Source organism: Melitaea cinxia, chromosome 20 (genome assembly GCF_905220565.1).
Source record: "Melitaea cinxia chromosome 20, ilMelCinx1.1, whole genome shotgun sequence".
Lineage (NCBI taxonomy): Eukaryota > Metazoa > Arthropoda > Insecta > Lepidoptera > Nymphalidae > Melitaea > Melitaea cinxia.
The window spans coordinates 14,926,651-14,951,519 of NC_059413.1; the positions used below are offsets into that span (position 1 = coordinate 14,926,651).

At 34.5% G+C, this 24,869-nt stretch overlaps 1 protein-coding gene and 1 long non-coding RNA gene across 2 annotated transcripts; one reads left to right on the forward strand and one right to left on the reverse strand.

Moving 5' to 3' along the window:
• Window positions 1-8,811: 8,811 nt before the first annotated feature.
• Window positions 8,812-9,550, reverse strand: LOC123663206. Its single transcript, XR_006744628.1, has 2 exons — window positions 9,206-9,550; window positions 8,812-9,009 (listed from the first exon to the last, which is right to left on the reverse strand). It is a non-coding gene; the product is annotated as an uncharacterized LOC123663206 (long non-coding RNA).
• On the forward strand, window positions 8,900-15,592 carry LOC123663205 (apolipophorin-3-like). The gene is made up of 5 exons (XM_045597902.1): window positions 8,900-9,029; window positions 14,245-14,474; window positions 14,592-14,795; window positions 15,036-15,194; window positions 15,383-15,592. The coding sequence occupies exons 1-5, from the start codon at window positions 8,900-8,902 to the stop codon at window positions 15,530-15,532; spliced, it is 873 nt and encodes a 290-aa protein (XP_045453858.1). The 3' UTR covers window positions 15,533-15,592.
• Window positions 15,593-24,869: the final 9,277 nt, after the last annotated feature.

A 24,869-nucleotide genomic window follows, 5' to 3' on the forward strand; every position in this document is an offset into this window, starting at 1 on the left:
GACATTATACTGTTGCCTCAGGTGTTATGACCGTCAAAAATCAAGCTGTAACTTCGTACATACTAGCAACGTTACGCGCACAGGTAAATTGATCTATATGAATACATATCTATATATATATACATATCTATATGCCCAGGTGATTCTTGTGACATTTTGTGCAGTGACGAAAATTTCCAGTCGTTGTTGAATAAAGTAAAACAGATACTTGCAACATCTTTAATGTATAAAATTAATTGAATTATTATTAAGACAAGACGATTGTAGCTGTTTTTTTTTTTAAATTATAGTAACCATAAAATTATGAAAACAAAAATTATAAAGTTCAAAAGATTTTATTGTGGTACAGCGCCATCTATAAAATAATGTCTTAACTATGTTCGAGTGGCACATAGCAGATAGTTTTACTGCGCCTATATTCGTAAGATGGCGCAACTTCGCTGAACAAAATTCAAGCTTGTTTAATTTAAACTCATCGATATAATAATCATAAACATGTGTTCCTTAAATATTGACAGATGTGTTACAAACTTTTATATGGGTATGATACCGTTTAAATGATGTACTGTGTAATTAGGTATTAGATTAAGAAATGTATGTACAGTGATTGAATTATTGTAATAATCATTTCTTATTGTAAAATAAATAATTATTAAATATGTTTTTGTTATTCATTTGTCATGTTCTTCATTTGTAACAATTATTGTTATGTAATAATATATTTTATTTTTTAAAATTAGGGTTATACCTGGAACTACTGAATCGATGGTGGAAAATTCATTCACCAGTTAAAAGCTACATTAACCCTGAGTTATAGACTTAGATACTTTATGTAATAATAAGTTACTTTCAGTCACAACGTACCTATTACTTTTATAAAATAAGCCAGAATAATAAGCTCTACCGCAGTGCTTTATCTGCTAACGCGGACGTCACTGTGAATACAATGTAAATTGTGCAGAAGTGTTAGTCTTTAGTAGACCTAAAATAGTCCACGACACTGTATCTACCTTTGGTAGATGAACCACGATATGGCATTCATCATATTAAGAATGGTATGATAAATTATTGGCCTCGAATAAGTATGTATGTAGTATATTTTGGACACATAGTTGGAGATATAAGACAATATGAACTATGTGTTTATTGTTTATAATGTAGTTGTGGTATAATAATATATACAATAAAGTATAAATAAATAAATGAACTTGGGTAGGCCATTAAGATGTCGTCGTTTGGCTTTTTTTGTGTTTGTAGCTCAAATTTTTTAGACACTTTTAATTTAATCCTACTCTCTACTCTGTACTTTTGAATGGGTCGTTTATTTACATCAAAATGGTAAGGCGAATGAACAATTGCAAAAAATGAAAAATTAAGTTATTCGGTATTCAGATAGGTATATGTACCAAACGACTGACTGCCTTGTCCTGAAAACGATTCAATTACTTTATAAAATAAAATAACTTATGATAGGATCTCGTAAGTATTTTTTTATATTATTAAGTTACAGATAGTAACTAACAAGCGTACAGTCTACTTGATGGCAAGCGATTAGAGCAACCTATAGATGTCTGGGTTGCCAGGAGCATCACAACATTCCAAGCGCGTTGCTGAAGAAGCCAACTGGTGCCTATTTATACATCAACATTAAAATATTCACAAACATTCACCAATTTAATACAGTTACAAATAACACTAGGAGTATCGTCCATTGTTACCTACCTTAAATGTATCGAGGTCTTCCATTGTAGGGCGACACACGCGTAGATACATGTATGTATGTGTCGGTAAAGTTCTACGCAGTAATTTGATCGTAAGTTTATACCACCAGCTGTTAATTTAAGAAAAAAAAAACGTACTAAAATTAATATAGGAATAGGTTGGACACTTCATGGACAGACATTCAACGAGGGACGTTGTATACAAAATAAAAGTTATTTAGTTAAATATTTTGTATTTTTGTTCCCTGAATGTTTAAAATTTTGAGAACAGGCAGATGACTTACTTATTAATACATAAGCATATAACTCATTTTTTTTAATATGTAATTCTTTTGGTTTTTCTTATTTAAAAATAAATAATTAAAAAATATTTGTTAATTAGAACCAGTATTTCCTGAAATTAGCGCGCTCAAACAAACAATTGAATTTTTCAGTTTTATAATATTAGTATAGATTTGAACCCGCATACCTAATTGCGAGCCCTAACGAATAATTATCACTCTTCCAAACGAAATTTACAAAATGTAAGTATTTTTAAGTGTAAAAAGTTCTAATTCTAAATGTAGGTACTACGTAAGCCCTGAGCCATATTTTGATAGATGGTATTAATAGTTAAGCAATAATGCTCTATTTTTTATTCGGTTTAACAATTTGGATGTCGTTGTAGTGTCTGTATTGTTCTTGGAGTTGTGAGCTATGTTACCATATTACAAGACAAAAATAAATAAAATTAGACTGTTTGTAATATTAAAATAACCGCTTTTTACTAAATGCATAATATGAACCTATACACGGTACATATACCAAAATAACATTTTTTTGTTTGTCTGTCTGTTTCTTCCGGCTAATCTCTGAGAGGGCTGGACCGATTTTGAAGGGACTTTCACTGACAGATAGCTGATGTAATAAGGAGTAACTTAGGCTACTTTTATTTTAGAAATTTATTTATTTTATAACTCAGCGAACTGAAAAATAACTTTTTTGTTAAATTCTACGCGGACGAAGTCAGCTACAGTCCTTATGTTATAAATCCGCACGGACATTTCTTGAATGAATTCAACCTTCTGAATTTCTGGTAAAAGTTAAACTAGACCGTCTGCAATCAACGCCATGAGTCGTAAACCTAAGTATTTAAGTCTTGGAATTTGTCGTTAGGTGCAGACAATATCGAAGTGTTTCGACTGCCAACGAACTTCAGATAACAAAACTATTCGTTCTGCAGTGAGCAAGGGACCCATTGTAAGGACTTGGCGAGGAATTCTTGCGATAAGTGCACTGATTTGTTTTACATTTGAACGTCGAGGTTAGTAAAATGTAGTTTTGTTTTACAAACTTTTGTGAGTAAAGGTGCAAATTGTGATCTCGACTGCGACCGCAGCCTCTGCGAACGTGGACTGCTTGGACCCAAATCAATAAATTTACACATGAAACATTAAATTTAGTTACACAAAACTTTCATCTGTTCTCAATAACAATCTGATGACTCACAGGACAGAAGATAATGTAACTGATTTACAGTAAACAACTCCGCCTGACTAATTCGACGACAATCTAGTTGAGGTGACTCGAGATGTTTTCTATGTAAGCCCTTATCTGCGGAACGCCTCTATATAGATAACTAGCTGTACCATGCGCGCGATTGCTACGCTTATTTTATGGTCGTACCAGCTCAGAAACATTTGTAGGCTCTTGCACAACACTTTGCTGAAGACCGTGACATGATCAAATGCATAGTTTACGATTCTACAAAGGACATACAGGCAAAAATTTATTTATATATATATATATAGAAGAAAGTTGCACGAGTTCCAAAACATAAAATGATAATAATAAAAACAAGCCATTCTATTCTATAAATTTTATCTATCACTAACTAGCTATGACCCGGGGTTTCAACCGCGTTAATTTGAGGAAAAAAGTACGTAAATATTATGTCGCCGATAACCTTCTTCGGTAGATGGACTGTCCAACACAACAATAAGTTTTCTATTTGAACCAAGCGCGTACAAGCAAGCAAATAAACAAACATACTCTTTAGCCTTGTAATACCTAGGTATAGCTACGTATAGTGTTGTCGGTCGAAGGCTTTTCAAACATTACCTACTCACGTATCAATCACCAATTTTTTGTATTTTTTGTTTTGCAATAGTGTAAATGTAAATTAAATAACTGTTTAAAACAAAATTTGTGGCAATAGATTACTCCCGACAGTAAATAAAAAATTATGTGGTGTCATGGGACACCAGGTAGGAACGAAGATCCTTCAGATAGTATAGAAGCAACACAATTTGAAAAAAAATGTTGAATTTTATATATATTTTCTACTTCTTGATTTTTTTTTTTAATTTTTAACCGACTTCCAAAAAAGGAAGAGGTTCTCAATTCGACTGTTTTTTTTTTTTATGTTTGTTACATCAGAACTTTTGATTGAGTAGACCGATTTCGACAAATTTTAGTTTTAATCGAAAGGTGGTGTGTGCCAATTGGTCCCATTTAAATTTATTTGAGATCTAACAACTACTTTTCGAGCTTTATCTAATAATGCGTTTTTACTTGACGCTTTTTTCGTCGACCTACGTTGTATATACCACATAACTTTCTACTGGATGTACCGATTTTAATAATTCTTTTTTTGTTGGAAAGGGGATATCTCTAGTTTGGTACCATGATAAGGAAACCAGGATCTGATGATGGGATCCCAGAGAAATCGAGGGAACTTCTTGAAAATTCGCAATAACTTTTTACTGGGTGTACCGATTTTAATAATTTTTAATTTAAACAAAAGCTGATGTTTATCATGTGGATCGTGGTCGATTTTGATAATTTTAAATTTAATTGAAAGCTGGTGTTTATCATATGGTCACATATAAATTTTATTGAGATCTGATAACTACTTTTTGAGTAATCTTTAATAACGCGCAGTTACTTGACTATTTTTTCGTCGATCTACGTTGTACTACTCGTCGATGTAATTGAAGTCGGTTTTTTTTTCGTTTGCGAGCAAACACAATTATTGTTTTGCAATAGTGTAAATGTAAATTAAATAACTGTTAAATAAAAAATTATGTGGTGTCATGGGACACCAGGTAGGAACGAAGTTCCTTCAGATAGTATAGAAGCAACACAATTTGAAAAAAAATGTAGAATTTAATAAATTTCCTAGTTCTTGATTTTTTTTTAAATTTTGTTGATTGGTTTTTAATTAAGTACATAAAAGTATTTAGGAAGTTTAGTATTTTAGAAAATAACAAATACCGTAAAATAAAATAAATCGAACAAAATAATAATAATAAAATTAATAATAATAATAATTCAAACTATTAAGTGAAATAAAAAAACATGTGTCTATTTATTTTTGTCGACAGTACAAAATTACATAAATAATTTTAAAAAAGTTTACTGGTAATATTTTAGTTTTACTAGCGTCATATTATACAGTCGTGTGACTAATATTACGTCACTTCTGTTATATATTTTTCTTACGGTTTTAGTATCACATTTTTTTCAGTTCGCTCGCCCGGCCAAATGTCAAGCCTGCCGTAAGGAACTTCGTTCCAACAACACCCTAATCTCAAAATGTGCAGGTCGACTATAAGATATTGTTTTTGGAAAATAGTTCATTGCTTTTTAGATCTACGAATATTAATTTGTGACAATCGAACGATATATCGTTAAAAAAATCGTTATATAAATATATTTAATTAGCTATTGATTCCTTCATCTATAATGCGCAGGGCAGTGGATCAGAGGTGTATCTGAAAAGAAACTTCAAACGAGTGGAATTGAGGTGAAAGGTGCTAAGTTAGTCAAATATGGCTTAAATTTCTTAAACTCTAAAAGCTGAGCTGTTTGCAAGAGTTAGAGCGGCTTCACTGAGATTATATTTTAAGGTGAGATTGATGTTAGACCGGAAGAAAGTCTTTCAGTATTATCGAGATACTCGGGCCATTCTTTTAGATGCAGAAAAATGTACAGAAAGTAAAAAATGTGATAACTATTCATCCAAAGGCGACACAGAATAAAATTAGAGTTTGTATCGGAAGAGTAGTACCTACACTAGGAATTGAATGAAAAAGTATGACCGTTAGGTGTACATCAATTTCTTGCGATTATTATTGCGTTTATCATCGTAACATTATCGCATCCTGTATTCACTTCTGTCAGCACGATTATTCGTCACGTTTTTTCTTTGATTGAAAAACTCAACGCAAAACTATGTTCCTATACATGAAGCTAAGAGAATAAAAAAAATCAATCAACCGTCACACCATGTTTGTCGAAGCTGTTCGCCAGTTCTAACAAACAATTTGCCTCGTTAATTCACATCACGACCCGACGAACGCGTGATTGATGGTCTAGGAATGCCTTAATTGTAATAATAATGATCGCGAGTCGAAGGTCGTGCTCAGACCCGAGCTGGCGACACTGAACCCCAAGTAAACAATTAAACAATTAAATAAACTAATAATATAACACGCGAACAATGGTCGAGGGTTCGGAAACATACAAACAAACAAAGCCGTTATCAAAAAGTTTGATAAGCTTCAGAACACCAACGAGACTTCACGGCGGAACCGTTGCCACGCCTGCGTGTTGACGTGTGGTAAATCTAAACGAAGATATTTTATAACTAAGTAATTATCATAAAAACGATTCGTCCTTAGCGTTTGCTAGCTGCTGAATAGATATTTCTAATTGAAACTCAAGATTTGACCGAAAAAAAAAGACAAAGCCTTTCTAAATATCAATAATGTCTATAACTTCTTATTCGACACTACCAACTACAATAAATATGAATACAAAAATATTATAATATATAAATAATTGTGTTTGCTCGCAAACGAAAAAAAACCGACTTCGATTACATCGACGGGTAATACAACGTAGATCGACGAAAAAATAGTCAAGTAACTACGCGTTATCAAAGATTACTCAAAAAGTAGTTATCAGATCTAGATAAAATTTATATGTAACCACATGATAAACATCAACTTTTGATTAAATTAAAAATTATCAAAATCGGTACACCCAGTAAAAAGTTATTGCGGATTTTCAAGAGTTTCCCTCGATTACTCTGGGATCCCACCATCAGATCCTAGTTTTCTTATCATGGTACCAAACTAGGGATACCCCCTTTCCAACAAAAAAAGAATTATCAAAATCGATACAAGCAGTAGAAAGTTATGCGGTATAATATAACGTAGGTCGACGAAAAAAGAGTCAAGTAAAAACGCGTTATTAGATATAATTCGAAAAGTAGTTGTTAGATCTCAAATACATTAAAATGGGACCAATTGACACACACCACCTTTCGATTAAAAGAAAATTTGTCGAAATCGCTCCACCCAGTCAAAAGTTCTGAAGTAACGTACATTAAAAAAAAAATACAGTCGAATTGAGAACCTCCTCCTTTTTTGGAAGTCGGTTAAAAATAGTATCAAATTAACTTGTCACGAGACCGCCAGACACACAATGACGAGTTCGTAACAAAGCAGCAGGATAATGGTCGCCGAAATGTTGGCATCATAATATGTCGCAGCTATTATATTGTATAATAGAATGCTAGGAGCGGTGTGTAGCGGCGAGCTCTGAGGGAGGAGGCGCAGGGCTGGCGCGGCGCGGAAGCCGGCGAGGAAGGTTTCCTTTCCTTAGAAATGGTTTACCTAAATAAAAACCGATAACATTGAAATATTAAGATAGAGAGGCAGATATATAAGTTAGTGAAGATAGAAAGAGTGAGAGTTACGTTTCATTTGTTTTACTTCAGTCATGTTGTCTGAAGCACACTGGGGAGTAAAATGGTGAATGCGTGACGAGAGCGTTACGAAAAGTGTGATCGGGCGAGGCGAACGGAAATTGAGAGGGAGACATAAGTGAGATGGACCTAAAGAAGTTTTACTTCAGTCGTATGGTCTAAAGCACACTCATTTTGCCTATAAAAGATGTATATGATATGTTTTAAATGTTATGTTACACGAGTCCAAAAGAAATGTGCTCGATATGAAAATAAGTGGCACCAGAAGAAAACTGGTAGCTGCTCGTTTATTTAGAATGTCAAAATGCTTAAATAGGTAAAGGTATCCTGATTATCACTGATACACAGTAGAGTGAGCAGGGGACAACGATTGTATAAGCTTTGTGTCTAATATCAATATTATAAAACATACTGTAGATGAAGAATTTAACATGTTAATAGAATTAGTTATTATATTCAGTTTCCTTAACCTATGAAATATCTCCAACAACGTGTGTACAGCGCCGTCCGCTACACTAAATATTTTGACATCGTTTGATTGTTAATCACAAAACATTAACAAAAACAAACAGCAACAACGAGCACTTACAATTAGTTGTCAAATATTTAGATGCTTATTATTTAAAAATAGAACAATTTTATTTGAAGCATGCACAAATAAACGTATGCGCATTATAATTATGTAAACGTCAAATAAAAAGCATAGCGTAGTGCTGTGACTTCTTTCGTAGAATTTGTTCGGTGTGCGAGGTCTGCACATTGAGTTAGTAGATGATGATGATAGGACAGAACCTATAGGAAATGATAAACTTAACGAGCTGAGTTATTGACTGGCCGCCTTTATCTGAGGCGTGGTAGGTTAATGTTCTTAATTATGCAGTGATGACAAATAAACGGTGTCGGTAAACAGCTGACCGAGCGCAGGGTCCGGCTCCCTATCTGTGTTATTGAGGCAACTAATTAGAAACAATCTCACAGCGAGCAATGATTCCAACGAGTAAACATTACACGACCACACTCGGTTACCACGTGACAGATTTAAAGCAATACCCGATTACTAGGTCTAGTGTTCCAATCCTTCATTTAAAATAAACAAACTAGCAAATAGGGGTTAAAAACCGTCAACCTTGTAAGAAATTCCCAAAGGATAACAATATTTTAATGTGAAGCTATTTGCTACTAGTAACGAGCAGACCGCTATCTGAACTCAGTTCTGACTTTACGCCTGCAGCTATGTACATAACTACTATCGAACACATGAACTCTGCGTATCTTTGGTCCTGGGATACTTGGCATAATGTTACTCTAGTGTTATGATCAATAATAACACATATGTGAGAGATTTTTGTAAAATGATATTTATTTGTATGGTATGAATGTAATACACTCGGGTGACCGCAGCCCTGCGAGCGCGGCGCCTAGTATGGTGGCTAATGAGGAAGCGATGCGCGGGCGACGAAGCGCGCGTCGCGGGCGATCTGGTCGCCAGTCGCTCACTCGTTGTTCCTGGAGCCGCCGAAGTATTCACTGGTGCTGTGAACAGAATTACAACAGTAAGTATTACGATAACGCATTCTTCCTGACGGCGTCGGTAGAGTAGTTGTTATGTAAGCACAATTAATATCTTCAATTAAATCGTTAAAAATTATGTAGACACATATGAACGCTAGTAATAGTTATAATCATTCGAATCCTTCATCACTAAAATTATCAAGGTGTTAAGCAGTACCAAGCACAAAGACTGTATTTTTCATGCATTTCAACAGACGTAACAAAATAACCCGAAGAGACGTAAAGCCCAGAGGGCATTTTGTTCATCAGGTCATTAGATGCGATTAATTAAAATACCACTGTTTCATGATTTAACTTCCGAAGTCCACGCGGCTAGGGTCGCGAAACCTTGACGGGTCTCAAGTTATTATTAACTCGCAGTAGTAAACAAACAAACGACTGCTCCATCGGTCGCAAAATAGCTCATTATCGACTTATTGCGCCGATATCGATCACCGCTGATAGCACCGAGACGATTCGCGCTCCAAGCAAAGTCCATCAGTGCGGAACTGTTTACCGACTTCGAAAGAAATGTGTTTATCAAAAACACTTGATACATATCTACTACTAAGTAGGTAATTCAAGTATTTTAAACTCTGGCAGCCATTTTATATATATGTATGTTCTTATAGTAATTGCACTCTTTTCAAAGGACTTTATTTCAATTAAATTGCACCGTAAATTACTCTTTCAAAAGATCAAAAAAGAGTAGTTGAACCGCTTGTGATAATGTCTGATGAACATTGTTATTCCATTTAATTATTCCCTTGAGCTAACTTTAAATATAAATATTGTCAAAAATATAAAATTAAAAGTAGGTATTCCTAATCTATTTTAGTTACGATATAACACAGCCATCGACTAGTCGGTTGACGCAGTTTGTAGTGGCCCTGCTTTCTGCTCCGCGGGTTGCGGGTTCGATTCCCTCCCAAGTCTTAGTGTAATATTTGTATTTATATATATTAATATGTACTATTGTATGTATATTATTAAAAAAAAATAGTTATATCAGTCGGCTGTTACCTATAACACAAGCATTAAGTTGCTTACTATAAGAACAGACGACCGTGTGTGTTTTAAGCCTAAAAAAAAATTGCAGCATTATTTACACAAATCTTAATATATATAAATCTCGTGTCACAATGTTTGTCCGCGATGAACTCTTAAACTACTTAACCGATTTTAATCAAATTTGCACACCGTGTGCAGTTTGATCCAACTTGAAAGATAGGGTTTAATTTGTTTTGATATATGTAATTATTATATTTAAGAAAAAAAATAAGGCGATACGAAGTTTGCCAGGTCAGCTAGTATCTAATAAATATTTTAACACGGATTTCAAAAATCTGTATACGGCACAGCGTATTACATGTTTGACAATGAGTTAACGCGCGTACGGCTAGAAATAAGGCCGGCGTACATAATGTGCAATTTTTACTAGTTTATACAACTAAATGACCCGATTTCTTAAAAATCTCTGAAATAATAATATTGTTTTGTATTAAAGCACCTTTAAAATACCTTTTAGTTCATTTAATAACAAATGACGAATACAGGCAATAACAAATGTTATAATTCAAGGTGTTAGGAAGTGCGCAAGGGTTTTAGTACATCTTTAAGCCTGGATTCTTTGCTTAATTCAACCTGGCAATTATATATTTGTACAAGTTTTTCTGTAATTTTTAAATATAGCAACACTTATAATAAAAAATTGTAACAACAAAAATGGCTAATAAAAGTTTCTCTATAAGTTTCTTTTAATTAATTACCACAAAGTTACAAAATATTTACTTGTGTGTTGTATTGAACACTATATTTCGAACGATGCTCGAAATCGAACGGTTCGTAAGCATAATGTATAGTTTCATGAATATAGGAACCCGACGTAGACGGCCGCGAGCTACGGACTGGCGGTGTAGGGCGTGACGTAGTCGCGCGTATAACCTGTATAGGTATTCAATGTAATGTACGGTCGCACGGGCACTGAATCTTGAAAAGGCACAGTAAATAATGAATGTTCCCATGACGCATGACAACATGTACATTTTCGAGATAGATTTCTGGCATCTTCACTGCAACCGTTGAGGACAATGTTATGTGGCAGGTTGCTTGTCATCTCGTCAAGTCCTATGAAATATCATCAACTAAGGGTATATATTTAAGAGAAAATCATTGATTATTGACAGGTTGGACCGTCGCTTGTATCGTACGTATTAGATAATATGTGTATTAATATATTTTACAATTGATTCATCTCAAGAGCATCGTAGTATAGTGCGAGATAAGAGGAGCGACCAGCCAGCGCGTCCTTGACCGCCGCCACTTGCGGCTGTCGCTGTTATCACTAGCAACTGACTCGATATCTCGAGCGTGAGCCGAAACAAATGCATTTGACTTTGTTGTTATCACTTTTTTTCATTAAAAACGTTGTTTTTTTATTTGATAGTCTTTTTGCTTTAATAGGCACTAATTCAAAGATCGCAATCTCAAATCTGTGTATATAGTAATTTTTTGAAATACATGTCTTTAATTTGTAATATCAATATTTTTTGGTAGCTAAAAGCTAAAATATACTGCGTTAATATAATGCTTCAGTCTCGGTTTTAGCTCAAATCAAATATTTTTACAAATAAAATATTCCAATCGTAGGGAACAGTTGGCATGAAAGGAAAAATTCGAATTTTATCCGCAAAATAAAAATAGTTTCGAAAGAACACCATTAAGTGTATAGTTCCGTTAGAGCATATCCGTCAAGGCTGCTCAACCTTTTTAACAATCGGGCTAAACGGATGATTAGGTATTTACGGCGGGTCGCTGACAATTTCTATGTTAATTACTTTCAGGACATGCGCATTAAAACCTCAATATTGAGAAATGAAATTAATAATTCTTATTCATTTGTAAATTGTTTGTTTACACAAACATACATACATACAAGATATACTCGTATGTATGTATGTTTGTCATGGTGGAATATTGGAACTTAATTTTAAAGAATATATCTTATACCGATCGAGCTGAAATTTTGTACACACGCTTACTTTGGATGATTATGCAAGGTAAGCTATGTGGTGGCGGATCACCCAAGATGGCGGAGTGGTTATTTTATGTTATTGTAACACAAAGAACGAGCTGACATTATGTCGCAAAAGCGAGCCGGACGCGGAAAACGGATTCAATTGATAGATATTAAACGGATTTTTGATAAGGATGTCGCAAAGAGTTTGTTTTAGGTAGGTACGGTTATATTGTTTCACGATAAGCTGGAGACCGTCAGAGCATCATCGTGATGACCGAGGTCGGTATTACGGATCGGAACCGAGGGTCAGAGACGGCGAGGTCGCCGTTATCGACGACTATGATACTAATGGCAGCATGTAAGAACTGAAAATAAATGTGTAATTGTGTTTGCAAGTAATACAACGTAGGTCGACGAAAAAATAGTCAAGTCATATGCATTATTAGATATTTATTTATTTATTTTGATGGAAACAAACAGTATATATATTTTTTATAAATAGCACATATTAAAATAATCCTCACCAAAACAGTTTACAGCAAGCAGCAAATACTCGACATATAACTCGATAAGTATTTGTCAGATCTCGATTAAATTTCAATGGGTTCACATGACAAGCACGTTCTTTCGATTTCAAAAAGAATCATCAAAATCGGTCCACCCAGTCAAAAGTCTAGAAGAATGTATGTACATTAAAAAAAAAACATACAAACGAATTCAAAACCTGCTCATTTTTGGAACTCGGTTAAAAAGAGGACTACGCGTGACGTGTATGTAGGGCAGGTAGACTGACTGCCTTATGTTGTTACTACAACCATCTGAAACATGAACATGTCTACACAGTCGGGCGTATACTTGTTGATGTAAAGATGATGTCAATCTCTATTAAATGCTTCATAAGACGCAGCATGCTTCATAATGACTAACCAAAAACATTTCCAAGAAACCGATAACAGACCAGCGCCAAACAAATATTTGTATTTGTATGTGCAGTTACTTTGTATAACATACGACACATTATTATATTGATGCTGCTGTAGTTGCCATATATTTGTAGGCGATGCATAATCGATAAATCGTATCGATGACGAGTCTGATAGATGTGGAGTAAGAGCGACCGACATTGGCAGTGACCCGCCGCTATCAGCCGCTATCAGCCGCGGTCAACACCCGAAACTTACATAAAGATATTTGTAATCTATTAACCGAATAAAGACGTTTCTTAGTATCGACATGATAACGCTAGTAGAAGATCCAAACTAGTATTCGTTAAACACATCGCTGCAATCATAAAAAAATAAAAAGTAATTTTGCAATTTTTAATTAATAATGGTCTGGACAGGAATGTTTATCCTTTAGCGATGCATCAGTATCTGTTATATTTAATATCTTAAATTATAACGACAACTGTACATATATAAAAAATAAAAAATAAAAATAAAATAAATAACGACAACTGTACATTGATGAGCTACGAGTAGAGTGCTTTAATTTCTGTAACGATTTCTTAAGAGATGTTTGTACTTCAATAAGTTCTCGACAAGTAAAATCATATCTAACTTGAAGAAAAGGAGAAGGTTCTCAATTCGACTGTATTTTTAACTGAACTTCGACTGACAAACTTATTGGTAACAAATATTAAAATGTTACCTCAGAACTTTTTACTGAGTGGAGTGATTTCGATGTTTTTTTTTTAATCGAAAGGTGGTGCCTATCTTGTGGTTCCATATAAACTTCATTGAGATCTGACAAGTACTTTTCGAGTTATATCTAATAATGCGTATTTACTTGACTATTTTTTCGTCAACCTCCGTTGTATACCTCATATCTTTTTACTGGGTGTACAGATTTTGATGATTCTTGTTCGAAACAAAAAAAATTAACATCTCATAAAAACCATTTTATTTATTTTTTTATAACTTCGTACGTTTTTTTTTTAATTACTCTATAAATTAGTAATAATTGCATGAATACTTCCAACACTTACGAATCATCCGTCTCGTTAGCACCCGAGGCTGTCGAAGGGAACTCTAACATGTCTGATGTCAACAAGCCCTGCAGTCGTCTCCTACCGAGGCGCGCTCCGCCAGCAGGATGTGAGGTCGGGACGATCAGGGCCGTTATCTCCGCAAATTACAGGTCATTAGGTACTCAGCGCATATTACTTAATTGCTAATGTGTTTGCTCTGCGTAAACAGGGCACAGGGCAGCCGGCGTGTTTACCGTGTGCTGGAAAATTTCTCCCCGAAGGCGTGCTATCAATCGCGCCCCCCGTCCCCCGCCGCGTCCACGCCGCTCCTTATATACCGCGGCCGCTCCCGGGCCGACCACACCGCCACCAGCCATCCGATCATCGACATCGTCTTGCTCTCTCCCAACTACCAAAATGGCCAAATTTGTTATTCTTTTCTTCGCCTGCTTGGCCCTCGTAAGTTTCACTTAAAATAATATAAATATTTTGTTCTTGTTTCTGTTTTACAAATTTTACAGGTTTGTGTAAATTTTTATAACATTTGATTTTTTCTAATAATTTTGTATGATACAGGCATCTGCGAGAAGCCGCCGCGATGCACCTAGCCCCCTGGAGGATCTCGAGAAGAACACGGTTGCGATCCAGAAGACCTTCTCCGACCAGCTGAACGCCCTCGTCAACTCGAAGAACACTGAGGAAGTGAACAAGGCGCTCAAGGACGCCTCAGACTCCGTGCTAAAGCAGCTCTCTGCCTTTTCCAGCACCCTGCAGAGCGCGGTGAGTACTATCCATCTCGCCTCACCTCGTCTCACAGCATATCACCCGCTACTGAGATAGCAGTTATCACTAACTTGCCTCTCTCAATGTCAAAGTTCGCTAAAAAACACGATAGTTATATCTTGAAATTTAACTCCAGTGGTAAAAATGTAAACATGGATTTATTAAAATATTAACAGAAACGTTCAACATTAAGATTTCTGTCCAGAAGTATAAAGTAAACGTTTGCTCGGGTTACAGCTGAGTGACGCTAACGGCAAGGCCAAGGAGGCTCTGGAGCAAGCCCAAGCTAGCCTGCAGAAGACCGCTGAAGAACTCCGCAAGGCACACCCCGAGGTCGAGAAGCAAGCCAACGCCTTAAAAGAGAAACTGCAAGCTGCCGTCACTAGCACCGTCGATGTGAGTACGAATTGAACATTTCACCTGTGTTTTTTTGTATTACATTGTCGGAAAGGTCTTTTACCGCTATTACACTAATTTCTGTACATATGTACTATGTCTATACGCAGCTTAACTTAGTTAAAGGCACACTATTTATCTGCGGTTTTTTTTGTATTCTATATTTTCAAAGTGATAACTCTTCGCAGGGGACCCAGAAGCTGGCTAAGGAATTTGCGGCCAACGTCGAACAAACCAACCAGAAACTAGCGCCTCAGATCAAGCAGGCTTTCGACGACTTCGTCAAGAATGCCGAGGAAGTGCAGAAGAAGCTGCACGAGGTCGCCAACAAGCAGTGAGCGCTGCCACGACACCGACTATTGTGATACACATATTGTAATAAAATAGCCTAATTCTTACGCTCATTTTATTTACTGAACCACCCTCGTGCTGCGTTTGTGTGGCTTCTTAAGTCCAGTATTTAGAGATAAAAATAGCTTAAAGAACAATGCCATTGATTACAAATATTTTGTTATCGTATCAAGAACTTTCATATCAGTCGACGCATCCTTACGTCAGTCGAGGTAGCTACGAGTAAGCTTCTGGCTTTATTCACACTGCTTTATTTTCCTATAAAATTAACATTACTGACTTTTAAAGAACCGTATAAACACCGCTCCGTATAATTTCATATGATTTACAAAAGTACATAGAAATATAGGCTTGAGAGCGAAAAAAGAATTTTTTATGAATAAAAAAATTAAGTTGCTATACTCGTAAATATATTTTTATATTCGAGTATTTCTAGCTTGATAATTTTATCCTAACTCCTAGTCTTACTTGGAATATTTTTGACATTTTTAACCGAAACAATGTTGACATGTGAACGACGTTTGTTTCAAGTTTGCAACAAATGCTCTCTGCAGTCTGCAGTCCTCCTTACTGGTCCCACGGTATTATAAATTAACAACTGCACGAGAGAAAGCGCTATCGATGTTTGTGACGTATAATAATAAAAACAAAAAAATCAGACAAATAATTAAAATTTTCTTAATTGTATGGTCTTCTGTAATAAAATTGTCTAAAATTAAAGCAAAGTTTATCGTCGTACATTGGTCTTGAAGATAAAACAATTTTTGTTCATATAGATAAATAAAGCGTGCTCGATAATATATGTATAGTGCTCATAAATTACTTCCAATACAATACAAATATACTTTATGGTACAACCAGAAACAATACTCCTACTAATATGCATGGACGTAGGATGTATGGATGTATGGATGTTTGAACCTCTTTCACGCAATAACTACCGAATGGATTTTAATGAAAGTTTACAATAATATAGCTTATACATTAGAATAACAAATAGACTATAATTTTTAAAGATAGTGTGTAAATTAGGTATCCAAATATAACGATAATTGTCAAGTAAGTCAAATAAAAATCTGCCATCTGCGAACTATTCTGGCGTACACTGAGAGAAATGTTTATCTTAATTAGTCCTACAAAAAAGTCTGCAACAGCATATATCTATCTCTTATGAGTAAGCCATTATCGCAAAAGCATTGAACCATAAATACAATAAAAATTTATTATACATTTCTAATGCACATTTAGTAGTAACAAATTGATTTTTATATCGCAGAACCAATTTTAATAAATTTTGGTATAAAGATAGATATTGAGAAGATAAGCTGCTCGAAGTACTCACTAATCCTGCGCAGACGAAGTCGCGGGTACCAGCTAGTGTAACATAAAACATGATTTCCAAGTTTAATAAGTTTTGACACAAAATGCCACACCGTGACTTGCTCTCAGAGATAAATAGTGTCGCCCTTTTTGATATACTTTATTTAATATTATTGTAGTATATTAGATCAGTGTACCTGTCTCTTACAAATATGTAATACCAGCGGATCAAGAGGCGTAGTATAGTGCTTTACTTCCAGCGTGTTTTACAAATGTGATTATTTCTCTCGAAAAACTTATTATTACGGAAATAAAATGTCGCCTGTGACACTCATGAAAAGTAGTTTGTGTACGAGAAAAGAAATTTTAAATTCAGTTTAGTAATTCTAAAGATTATTCTCTACAAAGTTACAAACAATGTTTCATGTTTTATCTCTTTGCTGTGTTTAATAATGTAACTCGTATGTCTGGAACTGTCAGAGTATAATCTGTTAGAGAGAGAGACAAAGGGCTCTATTATTCTCTCTCTCCGGCGCCAGATAATTTATAAAATCAATTGAACATAATTAAATTACAATTAAAACGATTGTACTTTAGACCACATGACTGAAGCATAATTTTATTGTCTTTGCTCTCAAACGAAAAAAAATCGACTTTAATTACAAAATTAGTTATCAGACTACAATACACATACACAAACATACATATACACACGCACACACAAATGCATGCTCACGCAAGGGTGACTTTTTACATGTTATAATATTATTGTTTATATTACAATCGTTTTTGGTCAATGGCCTGCTTTGGATACATTTACAAAGTTGTACGGAAACCGGGGAGCACACCGCTTACCCAGTATCACAGGGAGAAGGGAGTGGCTGAAAACGCTGCATGGGACTATCGTTCTGTGTCAGCTGAAGCTGAGCCACTTCCTATTGCCTATTCATATTTTATATTTTGTCAAATTTTAATACGTTTTAATGTATGTTATGTTTTCATGTTTCTTTTATGTATGTTTACTTAACGTGTTATTTTAACTTGTATATATGTGGCAATAAATTCATTTTATTATTATTATTATTAAGACAAGCATCAGCTTCGATTAAAACAAGAATCATCAAAATTATATCGGTATGAACAATAAACTGCCACTCAAGTGGATAATATAGTCACTAGGTACGTTATAGTATAATATATATATTTATACTAGCTGTGACCGCGACTTCGTCCGCGTGGAATTTAACAAAAAAAAAAAGTTATTTTTCAGTTCTCAGAGTTATAAAAAAAATAAATTTCCAAAATAAAAGTAGCCTAAGTTACTCCTTATTACATCAGCTATCTGTCAGTGAAAGTCCCATCAAAATCGGTCCAGCCGTTTCAGAGATTAGCCGGAACAAACAGACAGAGAGATTTTGGCATATGTACCTCGTACACGTTTAGTAAAAGGCAGTCATTTATTATTACAAACAGGCACTCCAATTTTATTTATTTGTATAGATTTATATACATACCAGCTGTGCCCGCGGCTTCGCCCGCGTTTAAATCAGTGAGTCACAAAGTTTTCCCGGCAAACTTCCAGTGAAACTCAAAATCTCATCAAAATCGGCTTAGTCGTTCCGTAAACCTTCCTCTTGAAGCCCTCTCTCCATTGGTAAAACCGCATGAAAAGCTGTTCAGTAAATTTTGAGGGAATCGATCACATACACTTTTGGGGACTTATTGTTATACTATTGTTATACTATATCTATATCTATAATAATAATATATATAAAAGCGAAAGGTCACTCACTCATCACGAAATCTCCGAAACTATAACACCTACAAACTTGAAATTTGGCAGGTAGGCTCCTTATAAGACGTAGACATCCGCTAAGAACGGATTTTATGAAACTCGACCCCTAAAGGGGTAAAATGGGGGTTGCAAGTTTGTATGAAAGTCCTATGTTTTTGAAGTAAGAGACTTGAAATTCTCTATAGATGGTGAAAAGGTGTCCAAATAATGTATTTTTAGAAATCACATCCCTTTTGGGGTTAAGACAGGGGATGGTAGGTTGACTCACTCATCACAAAATCTCCGAAACTATAACACCTACAAACTTGAAATTTAGCAGGTAGACTCCTTATAGGGCGTAGACATCCGCTAAGAACAGATTTTACGAAACTTGACCCCTAAGGGGATAAAACGGGGGTTGGAAGTTTATATGTATATGTTTTTTAAGTAAGAGACTTGAAATTTAAAATGTATGTATAGATGGTGAGGAGGTGTCCAAATAATGCATCGTAATCTATCATATATATTAAAGCGAAAGATCACTGACTCACTCATCACGAGAACCCAAAAACTGCTGGAGGGTCCATCCATCCAAGATGGATAAAAATGAAATTTGGCAGAGAGGTAGATTATAGTTAGTATAGACGTCCGCTAAGAACGGATTTTGCGATATTCCACCGCTAAGGGGGTTTATTTGGGGTTGATAGTTTGTATGAAATATATACAGAAGCTATAAGTTTGTCGATAGGTTATTTTTATACTGCAGCCTGAAAATAAAACTAAGAATGTGCTGTATGGAGAGATTTTATAAAAACAACTATTAAATTATACTAAATTGTGCCTTTTAAAAAGTTACTCAGTGTAATAAGCATTTCAAGTGACTGAAATAAAAAAATAAAATGAAGTGAATAATGGGATAGATGGGGGCATCTATCCCATTATTCACCATATACAGAGTAAGTTTATATGTATAAATTTTTTTTTGTGTATGTTATATTTTTTATGTATTTACGTATATTTATGTTTGGATGTTTTACTGATTCTAGCAGAACTATGCCTCGAAAATATAAAAGAAAGGAAGAAATGCGAGCTCGAGTATGTTCTTGGACTATAGAAAACCTACAGTCAGCTTTCGATGAGAAAGTATGATTGTGCAATGTGCATGTTGACACTTGATATGAATATTTTAGACCAACAATTAAGAATTTATACTTTTTTTGAATAAATGCTTGTAAAATTTAATTAAATATATATATCATATTGAAACTTAAGAATTTATATTTTAGTTAAACAAAAGCTCTAAAAATTTAATTAGGTATTTTAATCTGTGTGATATAAAAATTATATTCTAATTATAACAATTAAAAGATATAAAAAAACACAAAATTTTTTCATTGCTATGGCCCATGTTTCTTGGAGACAATCGATGTTTTAGGCGTAGAACTAACCTAACCTAACATTTGGTTTGGGTTTTTCGTTTACACGGTTTAAAGGGCATCTATCCTACTCACTATTTTCATGGTGGGGGCAACTATCCACATGGGTAGGCATCTATCCTCAAAAAAAAGGGTTCACGAAAAGCTAATTTCTGCTTAATCTGCATTGGCTAGATTGAAAAAAAATAGTCATAATTCAACATAAAGGATTGAGCTAGCTGTATTAATAAAGATTATTCGTATAAAAATCATATTTTTAAAATTAGGTGGCTATTTCAAAAAGTGAGGCATCTATCCCGGTTTTACCCTATAAAAGAGAAAGGTCACTGACTCACTCATCACGAGAACTCAAAAACCGCTGGATGGTCCATCCATCCAGGATGGACAAAGATGAAATTTAACAGGGAGGTAGATTATAGTTAGTAAACGTCCGCTAATGGGCCCCTAAGGGCTATACCTCAAAAAATCAGGGCAACTATCCTTTGTGATTGGGATAGATGCCTACGTATTTTTTAAATAAATTATAAACAAAATAGCATCTATTTACAACTATATGCAGACTCAATGACCCAGTATATAAACGTGATAAAAAATATAACGGAATTTATTACTATTTATAAAATTATACAACCTTAAATACTAACCTTTAAAACTTTGACGTGTTTGTAAATTTCGCCACGGAGAAAATTACACACACGATCCAAACGCGTCCTTGCCACACGAATATCTGTGGATATCTGAGGGACGGGGTGACTTCGACTCCTACTTATGCGATTAATTTTTATTTGTGAGTTCGGGATGTTAGGTTTTTAGAACATGAGGCATCTATCCCACTGCGACATCTCTCCCGGTTTTACCATATATATAGATTACGATGCATTATTTGGACTCCTTTTCACCATCTTTGACTAGCCCGTTGGCGCAGTTTGTAGTGACCCTGCTTTCTGCTCCGAGGGTTGTGGGTTCGATTCCCACCCCGAGTCTGGGTGTAATATAAATATTTATTTATATATTTATATATGTATTATTTATAAGTATGTTTATCCAAAAAAAATATGTAGCTATATACCAGTCGGCTGTTACCTATAACACAAGCATTAAGTTGCTTACTTTAGGAACAGACGACTTAGGTACTTGGACACGGTAAACATGGTTTTTCCCGCGTAAAACCCCGATTTAGCGGAAATTTCGGGATTAAAAGGAGCCTTTGTTTTGCCCCCCAACCTTCTTTTGTCTTCTAGTGACTATCCCATAAAAATCGGTTCAGCCGCTCCGAAGATAAGCCAACAGAAAGACAGACAGACGGACAGACAAAAATTAGAGATTACGGTACGGTACGAAAATGAAAAGAACGGATCGTCAGAGAATGTGTCGCAGTGCGGCGTGCAAAACGTGCATTTCAAGACATGTGCAATAAATAGGATTTGGTCCTAAACACAGCTCGAGATTTCGAAATAGATAATATCGTGGCTCCGCGACTTGTCAAATCAAAGGGTTTGACGGTGCACACAATTTTTCATGTAAAGCTAGAACGTCAGGTTTGAATTTACCATCTAATGACCAGGAAATACAGGCACCACGCGTGCCCAAAGAAATTTGTTCGTATAATGGAGCTAGTAAAAACCTGTATTCTTTAAGTAATTCCAAACATCTGTGTCTAATTTTTTTATTACGTATAGCTTCTGCGCGTGACTTCGTCCGCGTGGAACGGAGGCGCGCGCAATACTTGATCATTATTAATTTTGCTGCGATGTTATTTTAAAACTGCGATATCTCCTGAGATAGTCATTGAAATCGAATTATGTAAAAGGCTATTATGTTTTAAATTAAATACTTGTGATGAATAAGGTATTTATTTAGATAAGGATTTATATCATGTTTATAAAAACATCTTTGCAAATAATGCATCAATTTATAACAAACTTGTTAGCATAAAAAGGTTATAGTGAGCCAACCTTAAAAGATAGATATATGCTGTCGCGGACTTTCTTTTAGAACTTTTAAAGGGGATCAATTCTGTCATACATGGTTTTTGCGAAACTTTAACTGTTTTCACAGCGCACGCAGCGGAAGCTCTCAAAAGGAAAAAAGAACCCCCGATTTTGAAACATTCTTCATTGGTGCTCCGCTCCTTTTGGTCTTAGCGTGATGATATATAGCCTATAACCTTTCTCGATAAATGAACTATCTAACACAAAAATAATTTTTCAAATCGGACCAGTAAAATTTCTGAGATTAGCGCGTGCAAACAAACAAACAAACAAAACTAAAATCAACCAAAATAATAATAATAATAATAATTCACACTATTAAGTGAAATAAAAAACATGTGTCTATATTCATTTTTATCGACAGTATAAAATTACATAAATAATTGTTTAATTCTGTAATAAATTGTCATATGCTTTACTTTAGTAAGAACGTAATACTGAAACTCGACGATAGATGTCGCTGTACGCAATTGAATCGCGCTAACGTTTTGTTTTACGGTGTGCATATATCGGTCTTCATACTATGTTAAATTTTTTTGTTCATTGAAATAATTGGTCACCACCTCGAAACGGCGTATTTATACTGTAAATCCCGTAGTATTGGTGGTGTTTTTGGATGTGTTCTACAATACTTTTTTAAAAAGTTTACTAGTAATATTTTAGTTTAACAATAAACAAACGTCATATTATACAGTCGTGTGACTGATATTACGTCACTTCCGTTATATATTTTTGTTGCGGTTTTAGTACCTATCACATTTTTTTCAGTTCGCTCGCCCAGCCAAAATAATGTCAATTGTCAAGCCTGCCGTGAGGAACTTCGTTCCAACAAACTCTTCGGCTTTATAATATAAGTATAGATACGTGATTCATGAACAAAAGTTGAGCCAGCTTTGACGCAAGGTCACATACTCGTGATCAAGTCACAAGAAGCTATAATTTAGTTTTGATAATATGTAGATACACGTAAAAAGTAGATATTTTATTAATGTAGGTAAGTACTGTACTTAAAAATATCTATATTGTGACAAAAAAAAATATATAAAAATATTTATGTTTAACAACTTTAATTAGTTGTCCACCTAGGTCCTGTACCCAGCCCAGGGGGGTCATGTTTCTTTAAGTAACTTTTAAAAGTATCTAGTGATTGTGCGTGCTTTATAATTATTTATGGGTAAAGCACTCCACAACCAAACAGCTTGTACCGAATTGAAAGAGTTGGTATAAAAAGAAGAAGCTTAAGAAGGAGTTTTAAAAATAAAATTACTATCCGGTCGAAGAGACCGGTCGTGAGAATTTGATAGTAACCTAAAGCGCTTTTAAATAGCAAGGCGTCTTTGGATTAAAAAGTAATTAGTAGAAAAGTAATAAAATGTGAGCCATCATACATAGACTGTAAATAAAAAACTGCGTGCGTACAAAGTACACATGTCAGAAGTGAAACTTCTTTAGCAAACTCGTTGAAAAAAAAAACTTAATTAAAAAAACTAATTAAAAAATCTAAAGATTTATATTTCCGTTCTAGCGCCATCTAGTTATTACTTTGTAATGTAATATTATTGATATTAATTTAACAATCTTTGTAGTTTCTATAGTACACGCTAGGTGGCTCTGTTTTGTCGAGCTGTGAACGTAGTATATAATTATGTATAAATATAATTTTACACGTCGTGTTCTGTAGGTTGTAAAAAAGTCCTTTAATGTTTAAATTCTTGTATATGTCATGAAAGAATAAATTATCCGAAAGAAAATGATGTACTTTGTTAAATTATGTTAAATTATAGATTGTTTACATATTTTATCTCGAATTTCTTTAATATGCTTTACTAAGTAGATACTTAGAGTAAAGCGTATTAAAGAATAGATATTCTAATAAAAATTAAGTTACATAATGCATTTTATAATTTTTGTTTATAATATTGTCAACTATATGACTACATTGAAATATTTTTTTCTCAAATATGTGCCTATTTAGTGTTTTTTTTTTCATTTAAATTAAAGATAATTTCAAATCTTACAGGAAATACAATTTACACACTAAACATTGAGGCAATATTTTACAAAAAATGTTTCTGCTGAGCAATTTTGTGACGTTTGATGCAATCGCAACCCTATCTTTTTAGATATTTCGTAAAATGGCAAATATGCCCGTTCCTATTATTTACCACGCGGTGCAGAAATTTGTTTTTATGAGATTAAAATGCAAATAATTGACTGTTTTCTAACATTTATAATAAAAATTGCCTATAGTCACCACGCTGGGCAGACGGGTTGGTGACCGCAGTACTGACTTTGTCGCACCGAAGACGCTGCTGCCCGTCTTCGGCCTGTGTATTTCAAAGCCAGCAGTTGGATGGTTATCCCGCCACCGGTCGGCTTTTTAAGTTCCAAGGTGGTAGCGGAACTGTGTTATTCCTTAGTCGCCTCTGACGACACCCACAGGAAGAGAGGGGGGTGGCTATATTCTTTAGTACCGTAGCCACACAGTACGATAAGCACCACCTTTTGATTAAAAAAAGAATTATTGAAATCGGTCCACCCAATAAAAATAAATTATGAAGTAACGCATATTACAAAAAAATTAATTGAATTGAGAATATCTTCTGTTTTCCATCATTGATCCATTACTAAACAAAAAGGGCGTATTCTGTAATAATTCAAAAACCAATAAAGAAAATTACAAATCTAATCTGTCTCTTTCATACATTGTACGAGCGTAATAATTTCGTTACCTATAACGTTAACAGTAGCAATTAACAGTAACGGTATAGATAAGTAACGTTAAATGAGTTTTTACCGGTAA

Bases quoted from the DNA above. Each gene is read 5' to 3' on its own strand.
- LOC123663205 (XM_045597902.1), top strand. From the start codon at position 8,900: ATGGTGGCTAATGAGGAAGCGATGCGCGGGCGACGAAGCGCGCGTCGC. The intron at 9,030-14,244 runs GTAAGTATTACG...CTGCGTAAACAG, and splicing joins CTGTGAACAGAATTACAACA to GGCACAGGGCAGCCGGCGTG. The intron at 14,796-15,035 runs GTGAGTACTATC...CTCGGGTTACAG, and splicing joins CCAGCACCCTGCAGAGCGCG to CTGAGTGACGCTAACGGCAA.